This window comes from Lynx rufus, unplaced genomic scaffold (assembly GCF_022079265.1).
Source record: "Lynx rufus isolate CCGP_SWC_20201006 ecotype Redwood Valley unplaced genomic scaffold, mLynRuf1.p SCAF_5, whole genome shotgun sequence".
In the NCBI taxonomy this organism is placed as follows: domain Eukaryota; kingdom Metazoa; phylum Chordata; class Mammalia; order Carnivora; family Felidae; genus Lynx; species Lynx rufus.
In genome coordinates, this window is record NW_025814867.1 from 7,007,318 (window position 1) to 7,030,426 (window position 23,109).

At 42.6% G+C, this 23,109-nt stretch overlaps 1 protein-coding gene across 4 annotated transcripts in view; it reads left to right on the top strand.

The window, feature by feature from the left end:
- The first annotated feature begins 20,600 nt into the window (after window positions 1–20,600).
- Window positions 20,601–23,109, top strand: part of WDR48 (WD repeat domain 48) — a 43,710-nt gene continuing 41,201 nt past the window's right edge. For all 4 annotated transcript variants that reach the window (XM_047100172.1, XM_047100169.1, XM_047100170.1 and 1 more), the window contains exon 1: window positions 20,601–20,664. In XM_047100172.1, coding sequence (XP_046956128.1) covers window positions 20,617–20,664 — 48 coding nt within the window. In that variant the 5' untranslated portion in view covers window positions 20,601–20,616. The remainder of the gene's footprint in view (window positions 20,665–23,109) is intronic.

A 23,109-nucleotide genomic window follows, 5' to 3' on the forward strand; every position in this document is an offset into this window, starting at 1 on the left:
GAGTTTGAGGTGCACCACCTTCTCAGCTTCACCAACCAAGAAGCTCTCCAAACCCTTTCTTTTAGGGTTTTTATGAAGGTTTCATTATGTAGGCATGATTAATTAAAAATTGGTCACTGGTGACTAACTCCATTCATAGCCTTCCCCTCTCTTTCCCCAACTCCTGACACCCCAGAAGTCAGGGGGTAAAGCTAAAAGTTCCAACCCTCCAACCACAGGGTTGGTTCCTCTGGCAACCAGCCCCCAACCTTCAAGTCACTTCATTAACATAAACTCAGGTATGCTTGAAATGGATTTGTTATAAATAACAAAAGATGTTCCTCTCACTCCTACCACTCAGGAAACTCCAGTGGGCTCACACCAAGATATATCACTGTGAGATTTCAGAACAGGGGGAACAAAGAGAAAGTACTAAAAATTCCCTGAGGATAAAATACCAGGATCAGGAATCACAATGGCTTTTGACTCATCAGCGACAACGTAGGAAGCTAAAAGAAAAGATGATGGAGTAATGCATTCAAAATAATGATGGAAAGATAATTTCCAATCATTATAAATTCAGCCAATTCCAATGGAGTATGAAGGTAGAATATTTTTGGACATGCAAGTTCTATGAAAGTGTGTTTCCCATGCATCATTTTAAAGAAAGCTACTGCAGGATATACTCCACCAAAACCAGAAAGAGGAAGCCTTGGGATATATGAAACAAAGGATGTTTCCTTTGGAGACAGGTGAAGGGAGATCCCGGGATAATAGCTAAGCACTTGACATAGAGGGAAACCAGGCCGTATTGGAGAACTCAGAGGATCCAGAAACACCTGTTGCATCTGAACGTATTTAAACCAATAATTCTCAAAATGAGGTCCAGTGACTGTAGGAGGTCCTCAAGATCCTGTCAGGGAATTTGCAAGGTCAAACTATTTCCACGTGGGCATACAGTGGAGTTTTCCAGAGGCTACTTAACATACAACATACATACAACAGATTGAATGCAGAAGTAGAAATGAGAAGCCAGATGTCCACTGATAAGCCCAACATTAAAGATACTTGAAAATACACAAAATAATACCACTCTTCTTATTAAATGTATTTTGATTTGGAAAATATAGTTATATTTCATTAAAAATATTATTTATGTTCACATGAAATAGATTTACTAATTCTTTTGAATGTATATATAAATTTTTTTTTGGTTTTGATTTCCAATATGGCACATGTCAGTGGATATGACCTACATAAACAAAAACTCTTTGGGATCCTTCCTAATATTATGAGACCAAAAAGGTTGAGAACTACTAATTTAGACAGCTAGTGGAGTGTGTGGACTGCATTCGTGTTAAGTAGACCTAAGCAAACGAACAACTGTAAACTCCAGAGAAAAGAGAAAATCAAATAGAAAAGGAAAGTATCCATAGCATACTGCATGGCTCAGCTGAGGAAAGCATTTATTTACATAGACATATTAATGTAAACTGATATTGTCTAATCAAAAGTATGGCATAACTGGGGCACCTGGGTGGCTCGGTCAGTTAAGCAGCCGGCTGTTGGTTTTGGCTCAGGTCACGATCTCGTGGTTTCATGAGTTCAAGCCCCATATCGGGCTCTGTGCTAGCAGCACAGAGCTTGCTTGGGATACTCTGTCTCCCTCTCTCTGCCCCTCTCCCACTTGTGCTGTCTCTGCATCTCTCAAAATAAATAAATAAACTTAAAAAAAAAGGTATGGCATAACTATGTTGGGGGACTGGGGGCAGGACCAGGGGGCTAAAAGGACGGTAGGCAAAAGAGTGCTAACTCCACATCTCCCACAGTAGAAAGCCAAGAGATAACATAGTAAATTTGGGATTTTAAATTCTGAATTGAGAGGTGGGAGATTATAACATGCTGGTTTTCAACTGGGGAAGGGAACATAAGAGAATCACAAGAGTCAGAACACTGAGGAGGGTAGGTGTGGTTTGAAGACAAACCACTATTTGAGAGCCGCTAGTATTTATGGGAAGCAGTGAAGGTAGAATCAAGAGGGTGGTTTGTGGTCCTGGCTTTGCCACTTACTCGCCTAACCAAGTCACTTGGTCTCAATTTCCTATTAAATTAGAGGGCCGCACTTGACGGTCACTAAGATTACAATTAAGTCTAAAAACCTATTGTAGGCTCTACCAGTAACATTCTGGACAGCAAAGGCAGGTCAGATTGATCTGAACAAGGAAACTCTTCTATCTTTAACACAGAAATGAAAACATTTTGGAGAAGAAAATAGCATTTGATTTGGGCTTCAAGATTTGCCAATTAAATAATCCATAATTCTATTCATCGAATAAAATTGGCGTTGTGGATACAGTTTCATTACATGCAAATGCCATAGTGTTTTTATCTGAGCTCCTCGTCAACAGCTTCTCTGCTTGGTAAATTCTATTTAAGATGCTGTTTTCTCTTCCTGATCTCTGTGGCTAGAAAAAAGGAATTATGCTTAAGTAATAAGTGATGATACTCTTACTTTTTCTTATGTTCATTTCTATGGTTTCTACTGCAATCATGTTTCTTTACTGAGGATAGCTAAAAATGTACCTGTAGCAAGAGCCTGTAAATGCAAGGTAAATGCTTGATTAGCTGCAATTAGGCGTGCATGAAAATAAATACCAGGTGACAGTTTGCACTATTCATCAAAGAGTATTAACGGAGGTGAGAGGGGGCATACTGTTTTTTCTTTTTTAAAAATAACCAAATGAAGAAAAGTCATCAATAATGCTACCACTTAGAGAAAACCACCTTTAACAGACTGCATCATTAATAGTGTCTTCCAATCTTTTTCCTTAGCAGCTCTAGCAACCAGTGACCCAGGGACACGTTTCAAAGGCACATTTTAAAAGCGCGCACACACACACACACACACACTGTCACAGACATAAAAGCGTATACATGTCATAGCTGTTCTATGGAGGAGACGTGGCCCCCCGCCAGAGATGATGCCCAGAACAGAGAAGAAGACAAAGAAATTCCCTGGCTTCCTCCTTTCTTTTCTTTCTGGGTTCCCAGTGGTGCCAAAACGCGGCCAGAAGCCAGCAGACATGAGGGTCTGGAAAGTGTGGCGGACGGCAGGCAAGCCCCCATCAATCAGGGAAGGGGCCAGGTGAGGCATGACAAGAGCCACATCAGCACAGTGCACCCCTTTTGCTACTCAGCATTCGTTCCCATCTTTCTACCCATGCTTAACCCTCTGAAACAACTTCATGCCCCTACCTAACATAAAACTGCAGTGTGTGTGCCTGGCGTTAAGCTTTCGATTGCTGAAGCATCCACTTTCAAAGACATCCATCTTGAATAAACATTTTGCCGGCTGTGTGACACAGCTACTAGCAAAACAACCAGATAAGGAATCGAGCCACCACTACCCATGAAGTTTCCGCTTTCAGACAGCACTGGGTAACCTAGACAACTGACCGCTCAAATGACCCTGATTCTCTTGTCCCATGCCCTAATTAATTCCCACTCTTCAGTGTTACACTAGCCAATGAAACTTATGAAACCCCAGACTGGGGCGCCTGGGTGGCGCAGTCGGTTAAGCGTCGGACTTCAGCCAGGTCACGATCTCGCGGTCCGTGAGTTCGAGCCCCGCGTCGGGCTCTGGGCTGATGGCTCGGAGCCTGGAGCCTGTTTCCGATTCTGTGTCTCCCTCTCTCTCTGCCCCTCCCCCGTTCATGCTCTGTCTCTCTCTGTCCCAAAAATAAACGTTGAAACCCCAGACAACCCACCCTTAGACCCTAATAAAGGCAGAGCCCTAGGTCCTCTCTCTCCCTCTCTTTTTCTCTCTCCCTCTTTCTTTCCTTCCTTCCCTCTTTTCCCTTTACCCTAGACCTCACTATATGGCCCTCCAGCACTTGTGAGTAATAAATCCTGTTCCTCAAAGTTCTCTGATCATTTCTTGCTGAAATGCATCCTACAATCATGATAAGAATCACAAGGGGCACCTGGGTGGCTCAGTCGGTTAAGTATCTGACTTCGGCCCAGGTCATGACCTCGAGGTTTGTGAGTTTGAGCCCCGGGGTTGGGCTCTGTGCTGACAGCTCAGAGCCTGGAGCCTGCAGCCTGCTTCGGATTCTGTGTCTCCCCTCTCTCTGCCCCTCCCCTGTTTGCATTCTCTCTCTCTCAAAAATAAATAAACATTAGAAAATAATAAAATAATAATTAAAAAATAAGAAGAAGAATCTCAAGGGCTAATCCAGCCACAATGCTGGCCCTGGTGGGGAACTGTCTGTGGGGTCTTGCTAACAATAAAATAGGTCTGGGCAAGTGCTTCAGGCATTCCTAGCCAACAGCATCACTATGAATCGGCTGGAACCAACACAACACAAAGGGTTGTCAGTCTATGGGTTTCTGGAGATTAGGCCAGGCAGAAGATGTATCCTACAAATGAAGATGCTCTCACCTTCTCCCCAAAAAGAGGGAACACAGTTCCATCTACCAGGTTGTCCGTATCAAGTCTAGGATCTCCAAGGGATATGCAGCACCATCAGGCCTGAGTGTGATACCTCATAACCTGGTTGCCTATAAAGTTTGAAATTATAAAATTATAAACACTTTTTTTTAGAGAAAGCGGGGGGGGGGGGGTGGAGAGACAGAGAGAGAGAGAGAGAGAGAGAGAGAGAGAGAGAGAGAATCTTAAGCAGGCTCCATGCTCAGCATGGAGCCTGATGCAGGGCTCGATCCCATGACCTTGGGATCATGACCTGAGCTGAAATTAAGAATCAGATGCTTAACCAACTGAGCCCCCTCCCCCCACAAGCACTGCCAAAACTCTTTATGCAAAACCACAGGGAAAGGAAGGGGGTGTTGAAACCACTCATTAAAATACACATAATAGAGCAGCCTTAGTTCTCAACTTCATAACTGATCACAAGGCCATAGCTGATTATTTATCATATCCTTCTCCCTCTACTCATTCCATGTTGCCCTTGACTTCATTCAGAACCTTGGCTGCTTGGAATTCTTTACCTAGTAAGGTGACCCCAACCTTCATTCTTAATCATCCTGCCTTTTGGGGTTGCTATTATCCCTTTCCCCTATAGTGACTGACCTTTCCTATCGAATTTGCAGGTATTAGGAAGCACCTTAATGAATCCCAATTCCAGACAAAGTCTTATTTATCTCCATTGTGTAGAAATGCCTCCACATCAATGGAACCGTTGCTGTGTATTTCATTGTATAGATCCAGATTTCTATGTGGCATCATTTTCCTCCTGCCTGAAGGACATCCTTTAATATTTCTTCTTGTGTGTGATGTAGTAGTGATTAATTCTTTCCATCTTCGTTAAGTCTAAAAACCTTTCACCTTATTTCACCTTCTTTTTTTTTATTTAAAAAAAATTTTTTTAAGAGACACAGCATGAGTGGGGAGGGGCAGAGAGAGAGGGAGACACAGCATCCGAAGCAGGCTCCAGGCTCCAAGCTGTCAGCACAGAGCCCGACGCAGAGCTTGAACTCACAGACCGCGAGATCACGACCTGAGCCAAAGTCGGACGCTTAACCGACTGAGCCACCCAGGTGCCCCTCACCTTCATTTTTGAAAGATATTTTATTGAGTATAGAATTCTAGGTTGATGGGTTTGTTTTTCTTTTAGCACTTAAAGCTATTGCTCTATTATCTTCTCACTTGCATTATTTCCAACAAGAAATCTGAACTCATCCTTACCCTTGTTCCTCCATATGTAGAATGCCTTTTTTCTCTAGTTGTTTTCAAGATTCTCTCTTTATCACTGCTTTTAAGCCATTTGATTATTGACGGGGTTTTGGAGTAGTAGGGGTCCAGAGCTGATGGCCAAGAAAGAATTCTTGAGATGTCTTTAACGCAAAAAGACATTATTAAAGCACAGGGACCCTACCCATGGGCCGAAAGAGCAGCACTGGGGTTGTGAAGAGCAACTGATTATATACCATGGATTTGAGGTAGATGCAAGCAAAAGGGAGGCCTCCAAAAGGACTTTCATATGCTAATGAGGACTCCTAAGACACCAGAGGCCTTGCTATTGTCAAGCTAAGATTGTTTTCCCTTTAGTAAGGCATTAACCTTAGGACAGTAGGGGGTTCCCAGAGAAATGTTCTCTCTGTATTTGCCTCAAGTATTTGTCAACGGACTGCAGGTTACAGAGAAATTTAATTTTACCTGTCATTTCCTTCTTGTCTTTGTTCCCCATCACTATGGAGGGGAGGGGGCTCCAGGAAACTGAGTCTATGGGTTTCTGGAGATTAGGCTATTGATAAGATTGCCTTTTTCTTATAATTTGCTAAGACATTTGTACATTTGTAAACTGATGGAAACTCATGTCCTGCAGAACCATGATCTCTCAGTTAACCATTTATTTTCCCCTTTCCTTTATTCTTGGACAGCCAGGAGTGCCTGAGGAATGTCACACATATCCCTACTGGGAGTGGAGGGGGGGTGTGTGGGGGTGTCAGCTTGCCTTACGCTCCCTCATCAATTATGATGGGCGCCAATGTTGTTTTCTTCAACTTTATTGTGCTTGAATATTTGTGAAGTTTCATATGTATATGTTTATAGTTTCCCTCAAGTTTGGGAAATTTTCAATCATTATTCATTTAAATTTTTTTTGTCTCCCCCCCCCCCAGAGACTCCAACTATATTTATATTAGGGTACTTGAAGTCCCACAGCTCACTTATTAATTTTCATCTCTGAAAGCTCTATTTGAGTGTTTTTTAAAACATCTTCCATGTCTCTACCTAACTTTTTGAACATATAGTTATAACTTTATATCCTTGTCTACTAATTCTTATATCTGTGTCCATTCTGGGTGGTTTCAACTGAATAATTTGTCCCTTCATCATGGGTCATATTTCCTACTTCTTTGCATTGCCTGGCAGTTATATATTGGATAGCAGATATTATAAAATTCACTTGTTATGTATGGACAACTTGTCTTCCAGTAAATATTTCTGAGCTTCGTTCTGGGCCACTACTAAGTAACTTGGAAAGCGTTTGATCCTTTGGTCTTGATTTGATGATTTGTTGGGTGGGACTTCCACAGTGCTCATTCTAGGGCTGACTGTTTCCCAGTATGGAGGTTAAGACTCTTGTGTGTACCTTACCCAGTGCCCTGTGCGTCTTGAGGTTTCCCAGTCTGGCTGGTGGGAAGAGGCACCATTCCTGGCTCTGTGTGAGCACTGTGCATTGCTACCTCTCACACTTTTGGGTGCTGCTTTCCCTGTCCACAGGTTATTTCTCTACATGCATTCACTGACCAGTATTCTGCTGAAGACGTGAGAACACTCTACGTGTCTCTGGGTTTCTCCCAATGTGCAGTTTTCTCCTGTTTCGTAGCCCATCCTGAGAACTCCAGCTTTCTTATTCTCCTCCAGACTCCGAGTTCCTTCCTCCTCAAGGAGTCTGCTGGGCTCTGCCTGGGTTCCTCTTCTTCCACCAAGGCCTGGAAACTCTCTCAAGGTGGGGCTCACCTCGTTTCCCATCAGGGATCACTGTCCTTTGTTGCCTGATGGAGCGTCTTGAAAACCTGTTTCATACGTTCTGTCTGCTTTTTGATTATCCAGGCAGGAGGGTACATCTAATTCCCGTTACTCCATCGTGAGCTGAATTGGAAGTCTTCTCTATTGTTATTTTTATTAATTCCTTACTTACATTATCCAATGCTGATTTATTCTTTTCCTAACCTTTTGAGCAGAATGCTTGATTCATATAATGTCACTCTTACTTATAATGATATTCCTTTTCATCACAGCTATAACCAGAACTCATCTATTTGGCCATATAGGGTTTTTCTTATTGGCGTTTTCATTTTCTCTATAGAGAAATTTTTTTAATCCCCAAACGATAGGAGTATTTATTGTTGGATCGTTATAGCATTGTTATTATTAATCTGTAGTTTTCCCACATTATGATTAAAGGCTATGTGGAAGTATACCGCGGAGCGGTTAGCACTGTTTTCTGGAGTCAGGAGGCTGGGATTTAAATCCCTGCTCTGTCTTTCCTGGTTGTATGACCTTGGGCAGAGTATTTAACCTGAGGCTCAATTTCTTCATTTGTAAAACTGAGATAATAATCATACCTATTTCAGGTGTTGCCCTGAGAATTAAACGAAGATAATCCATGTAAATCCTTTAGCACAGAGTAAGTATCCAACAAATCTTAGTTAAAATGTCTGTTTGTGGGAATTTATAGGGAATCCTTTGTGGCCAACTTTTGCCATTCGATTGGCACTCGCCAGAAGTGAAAAGTAAAGTTCAACACAGTAGCACACGCTCTTGATTCCAGTTCCCTACCCCTCGGACTTTGCCTGCAGCTGCAGGGGACAATGTGCTGATGGTCCCCTCAAAAACCTATACATTTCTGCTTCTCTGCTTGAAAGTGCCCAGCAAAGTTTGGGACTTAAAACCCTCAGAGACAACTGCTCAACCAGTGAAGGACAGGAGAAAGCGGATAAATACTCCAGCTTTGCTGTCCCTGGAGAGGTCAAATCTAACATACATTCTACATGTTCTTCCAAGAGTCCCCCAAAGGAACTAAGTTTCAGTTACCCATAGGTGAAACCTGCTCGTTGTGCATCCTGGATGGGGTTCTCCTCCATCCTGCTCTCTCTCTTGTGCTTTCTGAGATTACCTCCTAAATAAACCATCTGCACAAGACCTCGCCTCAGAACCTGTTTTCTAGAGGAACACAAACACAGATATGTATGTATTAGATTATCCTCATAATTGCATGGTTGACATCTGTTAAGCAGTGGTTCTCAAATCTCATTTCATATTATAATCAATGGGAGATAAATATATCAAAATTTCTGGGAATTGTCAAATAAAAAAACAAATCCAGATTTAGTAAGGAGAGACTCCTGGAAAGGACTAATGAGAAGGAGCTGGGAGGGATTGGTGCTGCAGGGAGAAGCTCTGACCATAAGATCTCGAGTGTTAGGCAAGAAGAATTCTGCCTTTATGGAGAAGAATAAACAAGACTGGAAGGAACTAGATGTGGGGAAGTGGGGTGAAAGGGTGACCTAATGGGACAGTAGATCAGAGAATGTAAACCCTGAGGAGAGGCTATTAAGGAGGAGTTATGTGCTGGCTCAGGCTAGGGGTGGGGCAAAGCTCAGAGACTTGAAGAGACTCTTTACCAAAGTTTGGTTAACAAGGATTTTGTTCTGATTGGTCAGCGGGAACAAGTGGGTCAGCTAATCATCTATGAGGCCATGGCTGGGAACTGAGAGGGTCTGTGCCTAGCCCTGTAATAGGTAGACAAGGGAGCATGCATGAGACTTACCTAAGTCATATGGGAAATGATGGTTCTTTGTAGTAAGCCTTTTCCAGAACACAAAAGAGATTCTGTGTGTGTGCGTGCCTTGACTGTCACTGTTTTCCAGAGCACTGGGCTCAGGTAAAATTCAACACTGTCAGGATGGAGCCTGGACAACAACAGTTTCTAGAAGCCCCCCAGATAATGTTTAGATTACAATAAAAGACTTGAGAGATGCGTCAACTAATCAAAATGTGTGGACCTTATTCAGGTCCTAATTCAAACAAAACTGGTTTTTTTTAATGACATTCATAAAACAATTAGAGATTTTAACACTGAATCTTTGATGAAGTTAAAGAGTTGCTGTTTATTTTTCAGGTGTGATAAGAATACTGTGCTTGTGATTTTTTTATTTAAAAAAGTGATAATGGTATTGTGGCTATGTTTTTTACAAGATTCCTTACATTTTAGAGATACTTGCTAGAGAAAATGTTTGTATATGAAAGCATATGATTCCTGGGATTGCTTCAATATAGTATGGAAAGAGGGAAGGTGGAGGGAGAATTAGCTGGCCATGAATTGGTAAAACTGTGAAAGGTGGGTGCTGGGTCCCCTGGGTTCATTAGGCCGGTCTGTCTGCTTCTGCATAGGTTTGAAATAAAAACAGCTTTTCCAAAGAAGCTCCCTAATTGGTCTTAATATGCAATCCGTGCTGAAAGCTGCTTTTCATTGCTTTATCTATTTTTTGTCTGATCAACAATCAAAGCCCGAAAGAGGTTCGTTAAGGACTCCCCTCCCCTATTACATTTCTATGCATTTCTCCGCGTACTTCCTATGATGCTTGATTTATACATGTTATTGCTTTATTATTTGTCACACGGAGGTTTACAAAAGATTGCCTTGGAAAAATAATACATACTCGTGGCAAATGTAAAGGAAAAAAATCAAGCAATATATAAAGGTGGACGGTGAAAAACAGATTCCTCTTTCGCTTCACATTCCCAACTTTCAATCCCTCTCCTGAGTGTCAGCCACAATCACTGATTTCTTCTGTCTCCGTAGAGGAACAGTCGATGTGTATGTGCATATATACATGTGCCCATACTTCAACGTCCTTTTTGGAATATAATTGGGCCTCCAGTGTTTTACACTCTATTAGACTCCTCGCATTTATCACTTAAGTCACTTAAAGCTCGTACAGAAAATAGCTACCGTGGAAACTGCACCACAGCACACCCTGCAGCCTAACTGATTCTGTTTCTGAGAGCTATTTTACAACTCTGTAAATCACAGATAACAATGCAAAGTAACTCCTGTCTACCCACATGCAAATCAATGCTGGCAGGTGCAGGGACAAGCTCCCCCACCTGTGGAAAACCCACATTTTGCACATTCATTTCAACACTCCTTTACTCCACATGAATTTGTCCTTCTCTGACTTCTCCTTTGAGCCAGTTATGACATCTGCCTAGTTCCTTCGTTATGAGCAAAATAAAATCTGGAACACGTGTTCATTTTATATCTGCATGAGAGTCATGATTTTACTTTTTTTTTTTTTTTGAGAATTATCCTTTAACAGTGTTTAGCCAATAGGCTGAACACACAACTCATGGGGTGTGAGGAAAACCTAACTTTATTTTTGTCTCTGTCTGAGTAACTGTCTGATTTATCAGTAACTCATTTAATCTATTCATCATTTGCTTCAACAAGGCTCCGATAAATATGATTTTACTTGTGTTTTTAAGTCAAATGTAATTACACTTGTAGGATGTCTTTCTAGAAGAAGGACTAAATCATTCTCCAAAGAAATTATACCCATTTATCCACCCACTAAGAGTGTATAAAATGATGGTTTTTCATATTCTCTGAACACAGCACATTATCAAACCTTAAGATCTTTTCCAGGGTGGTAGGTAAAAAATGGAATCTTTATCTAATTAAGTACATATCTCTTTCATTATGAATTAGATTGGCATATTTTCATATAATGTAAGCCATCAATTTTCTTTCTCTGGGAGCTATTTATGTCCTTTGCCCATTTTTCCCTATTGTTTTGGTATTGTTCACATTAACTTGTTCGGGTGTTAAGGAAATTGACCTTTTGTCATGGGTGTTGCAAACATCTTTTCCCACAGTGGGGCTGGGGCAACCGTGTAGAGATGGGACCAGGCAAGCATAGTACAACTCAGCGGGTTCACAATGTATCTGCATCTAGAAAGGCTGCATCTAGATGCAGCCTCCTGCCCTCCAGATGTGACCGAGTCCTTACCTTCTCATTCACAGCAGCTCAGCAATGAAGATCTAATTGAAGTGCAAGGAAAAGGGTGCACTGAAAAGTCACCATGGAAACTGCCCCTCCCACAGCATTTACCATTCAAAGGCTTCTACAGGCATTCATGTACAACAAATTAGCAAAGAAAGATTTCCAGACTCACGGCCCTGATTTTGAATGCAGTTGGAAGGTGCTTAGAGGCATGAAGAATGCCTGCGGTTTCCATTGGGAGATTACTAGGCAAAGAATGGTCTTCAGTTCCAGCTTCTGTGGGGATAATTTGTTAAGACATTAGACTGTATTTTGGTTTTGCTGCAATTTTCCTTCCTTCCCCACCTTCTGCTGATGGTTGCCAGTCCCCAGTGCTTAGTAGGCCTTATGCCTAAAGACTACATCTGGTTTTGCCTTTAGTGAAAGCCGGGGATCACTGAAGAGGTTAAACTATGAATCTAGGTGGGAAAGGGTGAGTAGGGGAAAAAAATCCACTCTCATTGGAAGGCAGAGAAGTCAATGAAATCAGGAAAGGTTCTGCAAGGGGTGACGACCTGCGACCACTGTTGAAAGCGTCCAGGTTGGTGACTGACTGTAAAGGATGCAAAATTTGCCTCCCCAAAATGTTTCTCTATGGCTTGTGGATTATTTTAGGCTGGTTATTTTTAAGAAACAAAAGGCTGAGGAAGAACTTTGACCTTCCCACTGATGGCCAGAAGAATTTAGACAGAGGACCTGCTCCAGGAAGGGAGCAATCACCATAAACAACTACAGTACAAAACTCCTCTTTATGTCCCATTGTTTCTGGATGGCCCAACCCACATTTGTTTACCAAACGTTTATCTCTTTTGTCTTCCTGGGAATTATCTTCCTTTTGAAGTCCCAGACCCCCAGCCCTTTCTCCTTAGCTCTGGATAAGCCTCAATTTCCTGACTGCCTGTGGGTTTCATATTCTTATGGAGTCCCCCTATGTATGTAATTAAATTTAATTTTTTTTCCTGTGATTCTACCTCTTGTCAACTTAATTCTTAGGCCAGCCAAGAGAACCTTGAAGGGTAAAGGAAAAATTTTCCTCCTAACAGTGACAGAACCTGATCAATGATGGCTAGTGATCTCAGGGAAACAGGGACCAAGGCACCGGGATTTCCAGCTATAACAAAAAAAATCCCAGAAGTCTGGCTACTTTCAAAGGGCACTGGGCATCGCAGACCTAACCACTGTGGCCTGGGACTACTGTGCCTCCCTATATATAACTCCTGAAATCTATGAGTGATTTACTTGGATCAGGGTGACTAGGGGAGCCTAAGAAATGACTTAAGTTGACTTCGCCATCATTTTGGCTGGCTGGGTGCTCAAAATTACGGTTGATATAATTTTAATAATCTAATGTGCTATAGCAGAGTTTGTGGAGCAAGATTCACATCCAATGTACTCTTTAGGACTAGCATTTTGGGAAGTTTCAGCCAGTCAGCTACCAAAATCCCACCGCAAACAAAGCACATTTGTGATGTAGTTTTAATTTTTTCCACTTAGTATATGCTTATAAATGCAAAACTTTTGCTCTATTTTCTTTTATTTTTACAATAAATTATGGCATTTTTATGGAAGCATATTGATTTCCTGAAAAGATACTTTGATTATGACATTTTAGCAGAAGGAAATAAGTATTAGGCATTTTAAGATTTAATTTGTCACATTAGAGCCAGGGAGGTCCAAAATCAGTGATGGTCTCGATGGTTCTCTACTGCCCTCCAGTGGGAGGTTGGAAGGAGGTGGAAACATTTTTGGAGCGCAAGAGACTGGTGTATATTTCTAATATTGGCATGTGGAAAATATAGACAAAAAGTAATAAAAAGAACCAAAGGCTATTTTTTCCCAGTGTGTTCAGAAATAAGTGAACTGTTGAATGATGAGTCACTTAGTATCATACCTTCTAAGACTGCATTTAAACCTGAGGAGTTACTGACAAGGCATAAAAGGCATAGCACAATTTTTGATATAAACATCTTACGCATTCTGAGTCTCTGTATTTACTTATATAAAATTGATATAAAAATTGATATAAAAATTATATAAAATGCATTGCTTATGCATACTTATGTAGTTATGATGTTATAATGTTATGATATTATAATGTAGTTATGATGTTATGATGTCTGTTATATATCAAACTCTTCTTAGTAGAGAATCATTAAAGAGTTACAGGAAAATTTATGCAGTTTCTCAATTTCCCCACATTTCTGACTGATGTCATGACAGGCTTACATTAAAAAGCTTATTTCACCTTCCATGTGAGGCTGAAAATTTTATACTTTTTAAAATTCATCTTTCAAATATCCAAATTAATGCATTAGGACAGTAGTAGTTGCAAACCAAGGCTCTATATGGTTTCGTATTTGTAAACAAATTTTCAAAAACATATTAATTCTTCGGGGCATCTGGGGGGCTTCAGTCAGTTGACCATCTGATTCTTGATTTCAGCTCAGGTCATGATCACACAGTTCATGGGTTCAAGCCCCACGTCTGGCTCTGTGCTGACAGTGCAGAGCCTGCTTGGGATTCTTTCTCTCCCTCTCTCTCTGCCCCTCCCTGGCTCATTTTCTCTGTCTCTCTTTCTCTCTCTCTCTCTCTCTCTCTCTCTCTCTCAAAAATAAATAAATAGGGGCACCTAGGTGGCTCAGTCGGTTGAGCATCTGACTTCAGCTCAGGTCATGATCTTATGGTTCATGGGTTCGAGCCCCGTGTCAGGTTCTGTGCTGACAGCTCAGAGCCTGGACCCTGCTTTGGATTCTGTGTCTCCCTCTCCCTCTGCCCTCCCCTGCTTGCATTCTGTCTATCTCTCTCAAAAATAAATAAGCATTAAAAAATTAAAAATAAATAAACATTAAAAAAACATAGTAATTCCTCTTAAATAATTAAAACAAAAAACAAGACAACATTCATGTCTCCCCCTAGTGATGGCAAGATGGCAAGTTGGAGGTATGGTACAAAGACATATCTGTTTACCTTCACTTTGTTCAATAAATGGATTGATCATGGAACCAAAAAAAACAGGGATTTAAGCATGAGGGTGCTCACGCTTTAAAAACGCCTTATCATCTCACAAATCTTTTTCCAGTCTGTTGAGAACAAGAGAGGAGGCAAGAATAAAAGATATGAAATTTCGAGTTGGTTTGAAAACTTTAAAAAGTGATAGAGCCTACATTACATAAAACTTCTGAGACAATCTACCCTCGGAAAATACGGCACTTTGGCAATGTTTCGTGAGCAAGGTGATGATTAAAAATGATACCTAAAATGTACTGAATATTCCCTACATACCAGGTAATATGTTAGCATAGATTATTTCACTTACCTTCATAAGAACCATATGAGATAGATACCCTTGTTATTCTATTTTACAGATATGGAAACTGAAGACAGAAGTTAGTTAACTTGCTCAAGTAACTGGCAGCATCAACCACCAGAGAGATTTAGAAAGAACATATCTGGTCTATTTGGATGTAGAAGCCTTCTAGAACTCTAATTTACTTTTTACATTTACTGCATTTTTACTTAATATGTGTGAGGATTTTTCTTGCAGGATAGCAAAGTTTTCATGTTGCCTAGGACCCTAGGCAGAGATCTCAAAATCTGAGAACAATATAATAGTTGTCAAGCCTTCTTACATTTTGAATAAAGTTGCTAATCTGCCCATGCCAGAAATGCTAAGAGATTGATGAAGGAATTCTTCCAGGATAAGCCTCCTGGCAGTTACACAAGACAAGACAAAGAATGAAATAGTGATTACGGAGACTGATGATGAGAATATCTTTGCACAGCTGTGTAGGTACTGTGACGCGTCCCCTCCTTATGGAGAAGGGAGGATGTATCAGCTATCTATTGCTGCATAACAAATTCTCCCACAAGGAAGGTACCTAAAACAAGAAACATTATCTCACACAGTTTCTATAAATCAGGAATTTGGGAGCATTTTTGTGAATGTGTTGGCTCAGAGTTTCTCATAAAGTTGAAGTCAAGGTGTCATCTGACTGATCAAGCCGAGGTCACATACATACACTCTCACTGTTAAGAAGGCTAGAAAAAGCTAGTACCCGTCTTTCTCACTTTCTGTAAGCAATGCTCATCACCACCAAGAAACACAGCGGGGATTCCCCAAACACAGAAAAGGAACTCAAATGGTAAACGGCGGAAAATAACACCACACAAATGTCTAACTCAAAGTCATCTCTTTGGCTGCCCAACACTGATACAACCGCTGCTTTCAATGCTTATACTTCAAAAAAGGTGCTACTTAAAATGTTGCAAATATCCTTCATACAATCAAAGGCGCACTTCACTCTATAACTCTCCGGGAAAGTCAGCCAATGTTTCATCAGTTACCACATCCATCTGTCCATGTCTAAGTCCAGAACCTCTGGTTGATATCCATTCCTTTGTAACTTGTAGGCTAAATAAATAATGAAGTTTACCAACAATAGCACACCCTACACATAACAGTGGAGTAGAGGGCAAAGAAATAAAATAAAAATTAAAACACATAAAAGTGTACATGATACTCTTCAAGAAAGGAGATACAAGTATAGATGCCAGCTCTCACTGCTTCTGCTGATCATGAGGACTTCACCACCTTAGTGACTCCCTTTCTCCACAAGCCATTCTGAGTTCCCTTTACTTTCAGCCAGTACCTTCATTGCTAAGGGATCTGTGTGTCTGATAGAACTATCTGCTCCACGATCAGGGTGACTCACTCCAGCTAATACCATAACCTTGTTCTTCTCCTTTTCCTTCTCTTGCCTCTCCAGTGACACAAGGCGTGCAACATGGTTAGATGGCAGTCTTACCCCCAAATCAGTGGAACCATTGCTCAGCCTTTGTTGGAAGAATTCCTTTCTTTGGTAATAAACCCTTCAAACCAGCAAAACCTCCAAACCAGAATCTCAGAGAATGGAAGTTCAAAAAAAATTTAAGTTCCATAACATCCCTTTGTTCCTAAATCCATTAATTTTGCCTATGGAAGCCTGATAGTTTTAAAACATATCCACAGGGCACCTGGGTGGCTCAGAGGGTTAAGCGTCCGACTCTTGGTTTCAGCTCAGGTCACGGTCCCACAGTTCATGAGATGGAGCCCCATATGGGGCTCTGTGCTAACAGTGCAGAGCCTGCTTGGGATTCTCTCTCTCTCTCCCTCTCTCTCTGCCCTTCCCTCATTCTTGCTGTTTCAAAATAAACTTTAAAAAAGTTATTGGACTGGGGTGCCTGGGTGGCGCAGTTGGTTAAGCGTCCAACTTCAGCCAGGTCACGATCTCGCGGTCCGGGAGTTCAAGCCCCGCGTCAGGCTCTGGGCTGATGGCTCGGAGCCTGGAGCCTGTTTCCGAGTCTGTGTCTCCCTCTCTCTCTGCCCCTCCCCCGTTCATGCTCTGTCTCTCTCCGTCCCCAAAATAAATAAAAACGTTGAAAAAAAAAATTAAAAAAAAAAGTTATTGGACTTCCACTGTTAGTTTAGAAAAGACATTACAGTTTCCACCCACATTTCTCTCTCTGGGGATGCTTGCCCTTGGAACCCAGATACTATGTTGTGAGGAACCAAACAGCACTGTGGAAAGGCCATGAGTAGATGTTCTGGCCATAGATTCAGCATCAGTCCCCAGACATGTGAAAGAGGGAGGCTTTAGATGATTTCAGCCCCCAACTTTTTGGCTGCCCCAGCTGGCATTAAGTGGAAAGTGAAACAGAGATAAGCTGTCCTCACGAGCCCTGCATAAATTATGGATTTGTAAGCAAAGTAAATGTTGTAGTTGTTTTAAACCACTACGTTTTGGGATAGTTATACAGCAATAGACAGCAAGAACATGAAGGAAAAGTACCAAATATTGGACACTAAGTTCAAAGCATATGCTGCAAAAAGGGCTATCTCCAAGAAAGCACCATAACTAACATCTTCAGTAAGACATGTGCTTCCTGGGGACAGACAGTGCAATTAGACCAATGAATTCTATGGGCAATAGCCCAGTGTGCTATTTCTTTCATTACAGAGTGAGTTTCCTGGTCAGAAGCTATATGGCATCAGACACAATGATTGTATGTAAAGCATTCATTCAATCCCCAGATGGTGGTGTTTACACCAGCACAGCAAGCAGGGAAACAAATGGAAATGTAGGGTAAGTATATTGCAGAGAGGACATAACTCCTCTCTCTCTCAATGACTGGGTAGGGCCAAAGGAAATGACTTGCCTCCAAATGGTTGACTGATCCTCCCGGAGCAAGGGCTATCTCACCAACTCAGAACTGGTCATTGTTGCTGGCAACCTGAACGCCCAACAGTGCGTGGTGGTCCTAGGCAGAGCTCCAGTCCTGTTATCCTTTCTGTTTCATTCATGATTCCACTGAGCCAGTGCTGAGCCTGGAAAAGGAGGCTGAGCTTCCCCCACAGAGCACAAGTTTCATTTTGCCGGGTCCATCGGCATATCCCATCCCAAATCTTCCTTGTCACCAGTTCTCCAGTCTTGCTCTTTCCAATGTCCTTGACCAACTGGCCAAATAATTAGCCTTGCACCATCAATTATTATTACCCAAGGCCATCTCTCCTTTTAGGCAGAGTGAACTTCAAGACATATTGCTGGATATTCTTTTCTTCTTCTTCTTCTTTTTTTTTTTAACTTTTCTTCTATTTATAGAACTTTTGTTCTATTTATTTTTGAGAGAGAGAAAGAGTGCACGCAGGGAGGGACAGAGAGGGAGACAGACAGACAGAATCCAAGGCAGACTCCATCCACTGTATCAGCACAGAGCCCAATGCAGGGCTTGAATCTACAAACTGTGAGATCACGACCTGAGCTGGAACCAAGAGTCGGCTGCTTATCCAACTGAGCCACCCAGGTGCCCCAATACTGTTGGACATTCTGCACACTAAAAGGACATCATGACTTCACTGTCCTTCAGGACCAAAGTAGGACCGCTGCAATCTAACAAACCATTTCTGGCAGGTACCACCATATTGTGCAGAGCAACAAGCCTGCACAATGCCTGGCACTTCATGGGTACACAACTGGCATTTTCTGGGTATGGCCTCTGCCTGTCTTTCTCCTTGTTCTCTGCACGCTGAGCACTGGTCCTCAACTCTTGGAATGTTCCATGCTCCCTCCTGCCACAAGACCTTTGCTCACACTGTTTCCTCTCCTTGCCAAATTAACTCTATCCTCAGATCCTGACTCAAGGATTCTTTCCTGTCTTATAACCATTTTTCTGCATCGTACTTATTCCATATTCACTTATGTGTTTAATTAAATCCTGCCCTACCCTGGGGTTCTAAGTACTATGATTATGTGCACTCACCACTAGATGCCCAGCACCTAACATAGTGCCTGGCAGTTAACAGATGCTAAATAATATTTTGTTGAATGAACACATTAATAAATGAGTGAACGTGTCATAATAAAATGCAGTAATGGTAACTTATCTACAAGTTATCACTGCTAGGGGTGCCTGGGTGGTTCAGTTCGTTGAGGGTCTGACTCTTGGTTTTGGCTAAGGTCATGATCTCGTGGTTCATGAGTTGGAGCCTCGTGCCAGACTCTGCACTGAAAGTGTGGAGCCTGCCTGGGATTCTCTCTCTCCCTTTGTCTACTCCTCCCCTGTTCATGCTCTCTGTCTCAAAATAAATAAACTTAAAAAAAAACACATGTTACCACTGCAAGTTTTAAGAAGCTTCCTGATATCAGTTTCTACTCTTCTAATCCACATTTATTAACTTAAAAAGGCATTTGTCTAGACAAGAACTTTCTAAAGCATCATTCTATACTGGCACTATGCAATAGAAATATGTGAGATATGTATGTAACTTCAAATATACTAATAGCCACATTATACAAAGTAAAAAGAAATAACCTATGGACGCCTGGGTGGCTCAGTCGGTTAAGCATCTGACTTCGGCTCAGGTTATGATCTAGTGGTTCATGATCTCGTGGTTCGCAGGTTTGAGCCCCGCATAGGGCTCTGTGCTGACAACTCAGAGCCTGGAGCCTGCTTTGCATTCTGTCTCCCCCTCTCTCTGCCCCTCCCCTGCTTGCACTTTCTCTCTCTCTCTCTCTTTTTCAAAAATAAACAAACATTAAAAAAAATTAAAAAAAAAAGAAATAATCTATTTTATTTTACCAGTATTTCCAAGACATCATTTCAACGTGAGATCTATATTAAAATTATTAATGAAATATTTTATTCCTTTCTTTGAAATCTGGCAGGTAGTTTAGTTTCAGCCTACCTGTTTGAAGTTGCTAATTTCAAGTACTCAGTAGCCACATGTGGCTAGCGGATGCTGTATGGGACAGTGCCGTTCTAAAGAATTCACTTTCACAAGGAAGAGCCTGGCGCTCTTCAGCACCTATAATTACTGTCAGGAAAGCGTCCCCAAGGCAAACTTTCATCCAGATCTAACCGTCCTAGTGTAAGAGATGCCTTGAAGCAGATACAAGAGTGAGCCTCAACTCCTTCAGGATTTGTTAACTTAGAAAAGTTATCTCCAGGACCAATTTTAATGTTCGCCTTCTTATAACACCCTTTTATCTCTTATTTAAATAGAAATTTTGCTCCTCCTGAAGATACGGGCCACTTCTTTCCGAACCTTCTATTTCTCCCCTCCCTCGAAACCAATTTAATAATTCTACAATTTCAGGTACTTCGTGGCAAATCGGTAGGTTCCTTTGGCGGCCTAGGAAAGCTGGGGCAGAGAGGGGAGAGGTCTGTCCAAGCCTCCCATGTCCAGCATTAATTCTTTCAGCGTTTTCGTTTTGCCTGCTTGGACCTCTGGAGGAGGCATCCCGAACGGAGGGCAGCGCAAGCCACGGTTTAAGGCCACGGAGCTGGAGTCGGACTGCTCCTTCGGCTCAGAAAGCGGCGCTCTTTCCGCCACCACTACACCACACAACGGTTTTTAGGTGCTTCTACCTCACCAGAGAGCCGCCGGCCACACGGACAAACAGCATCAGGTGAGCACAAGGCCAGGCCAACTTTGGCTCCACCACCTGCCCTTGGCTAAAGGGGAAGAGGCGGGACATCCGCCCGGTCCCAGACACTTCCGGAAGTGACGTAGGAGTGTCAACATGCAAGATGGCGGCCCATCACCGGCAGAACACGGCAGGGCGGAGGAAAGTGCAGGTATGGGAGCCCCGCTCCTCGACCTCCCGGACGCGGCCTGCGGCCCCGGGCCCACCTCCAACGAGCAGCTGCCTCGGGCCGCGGTCGGCCAGGGTAGCGTCTTGGGGCGAGCGGGACGGGGCGCAGGCAGCGGCGAGGGGTGGGGCCGCGGCGTTAACGGCTTGAGGAAGGGGCGGCGGGCGGCTGGCTGGGCCCGCCTGGCCCGGTCTCAGGACCCTCGGGTGCGCTGTTCGGAGCCCAGGGTTGCGGGTCTGCAGCTCTCTTGTGGGCTTGCGGGATCTGGATGGGCTCGTTCCCCGCCCACCTGCCTCCCCCTTCCCTTGCTTTTCTTCAAAGCGCTCTGCCCTAGCCGCGTCTGAGCAGAGGCCTCCGGGCAATTCCCCGGCGGGCGGCCACGGAGTGGGCTTGTGCGGGGGCGTGGCGGGGCAGCGGGGTGCCCACGGTCCTGCGGGGTTTCTGCGGAGGATTCTGCTCGGGAGCCCCCTGCCTTCCCGACCCTCCCCCCCCCCCGGAAGCTTTGTCCCTTGTGAGGTGGAAACGACGTGGGAGTGTGCCAGTGTTAGTGGGGAAACGATCATTTTTATTAATTTTTTTCATCTTGTGCATCCTCGAATCTTTCTTTCCTGTTTCTGTAATTTATTCTCCAAGCGTAGAGTTATCCAACCCTTCGGTGTGTGCTTTATGCCTTCGTGAATCCACTTTTATTTTGGGTACGTTTAAGAGTTATTGCTACCTATTATTTTAAACGGTGCGAGGAGTAAAAGCCCTATTACAGGTGTTTGCCTGCAGGTGGATTGTATGTAGGAGTAAAGGTTTGTGTACTTACTCATTAAACATTTCCTGAGCACTTAGTTTAGTCCCAAAGATGTGCAAAGAATTGAGACAGTATAGGAATAAGTAATATGGAACACTGCGTATGTAGATCTACAGGTTAAAATCGAGTATGTAATAGGTAAAAACAAACAAAAACCCTTATCTTCAGTAAGGTAACCCTTACTGGCTGTAGGCCATAGTCTTCTGGGCAGTTTACTTGTTTTATTGATCTCATTGATCAATGCAGTGTCCTGAGTTAGAATCTACACTTGCTTACCCTGTTAGGTGATTTTTAAGTGCACCAGTAACGGGATTATATAACCCCAGCATCCAAGCCAGGTGGGTGAGAATGACTGCTCCTGACTAAAATGCAACTCAAACTTGTCTTAATTGTATTCTAGACACTGGAGTGGTACACCGTAAGGTAGTAAATAAAGGAGAGTTAATCAGCCACCTCAGTTTCTTGTATTTAAATTTAAAAAGCAATATAAGGGCGCCTGGGTGGCTCAGTCAGTTAAGTGTCTGACTTCAGCTCAGGCCATGATCTTACAGTTCATGGATTTGAGCCCTCCATCAGGCTCTCTGCTGTTAGCACAGAGCCTGTTTTGGATTTTCTGCGCCCCCCCACCCCTGCTTGCTCACTCACTCTCTCTCTCTCTCTCTCTGTCTTTCTCTCAAAAATAAGCATTTAAAAAATTAAAAAGCAATATAAAAGTGCAAGATGAGGAAATGTAAATTCACCACAGTGTGTATGGAAAAATTGAATGTTTTAATAAGCTGAATATGAATCATCACATGTTTAACGAGGGAGATAATTCCATTCTTTGCTGATCAGAGTACAAAACTACAATTTGGGGACCAGCACTTAGTACCTTGTTCTTGATAGGTCTAGCTATCAGATTGGTGAGGTAACCTAAAACTATGTCCTATGAAAAGCATTCAGCAGAGCTAAGATTAGTCTGATGAAGAGAATCTTCCGTGAATCTTATTAGCTGCTTTCAGAATTTGTCCCCAAGAGCCAGAACCAATGTGAGAAGCTACAGAGATTGATTTTATCTCAACGTGAGGGAGAACTTTTATTTATGGAAGTGTTTTTTTTTTTTTTAACTAGTGTATGTTTGTTGCCAAAGAACCCCACAAAACAATATAAAGGTAAAGATGATAATTGTCCTCTACTCTTCAAAGAATGCTACTTTGGACCATGTGATATATAATCCTAGACCAGTTTTGTTTTGTTTTGTTTTGTTTTTTTACTCTGTGTGCTGTTGGCATGTTGGGCTGCATGATTCTTTATTGAGGGGGGGGGGTTATCCTATGCATTGTAAGTTGTTTTGCATTATCCTGGCTTCTGTCTACTAGATGTTACCATCTTCCCAGTTTCAACAACCAAAAATGACTAGATACTTTCAAATGTCCCCTGGAGGCCAAAATTGCCCCTGGTTGAAGACCAATATTCTGGGGCGCCTGGGTGGCTCAGTCGGTTGAGCGTCCGACTTCAGCTCAGGTCATGATCTCACAGTCCGTGAGTTCGAGCCCCGCGTCGGGCTCTGTGCTGACAGCTCGGAGCCCGGAGCCTGCTTCAGATTCTGTGTCTCCCTCTCTCTCTGACCCTCCCCTGCTCATGCTCTGTCT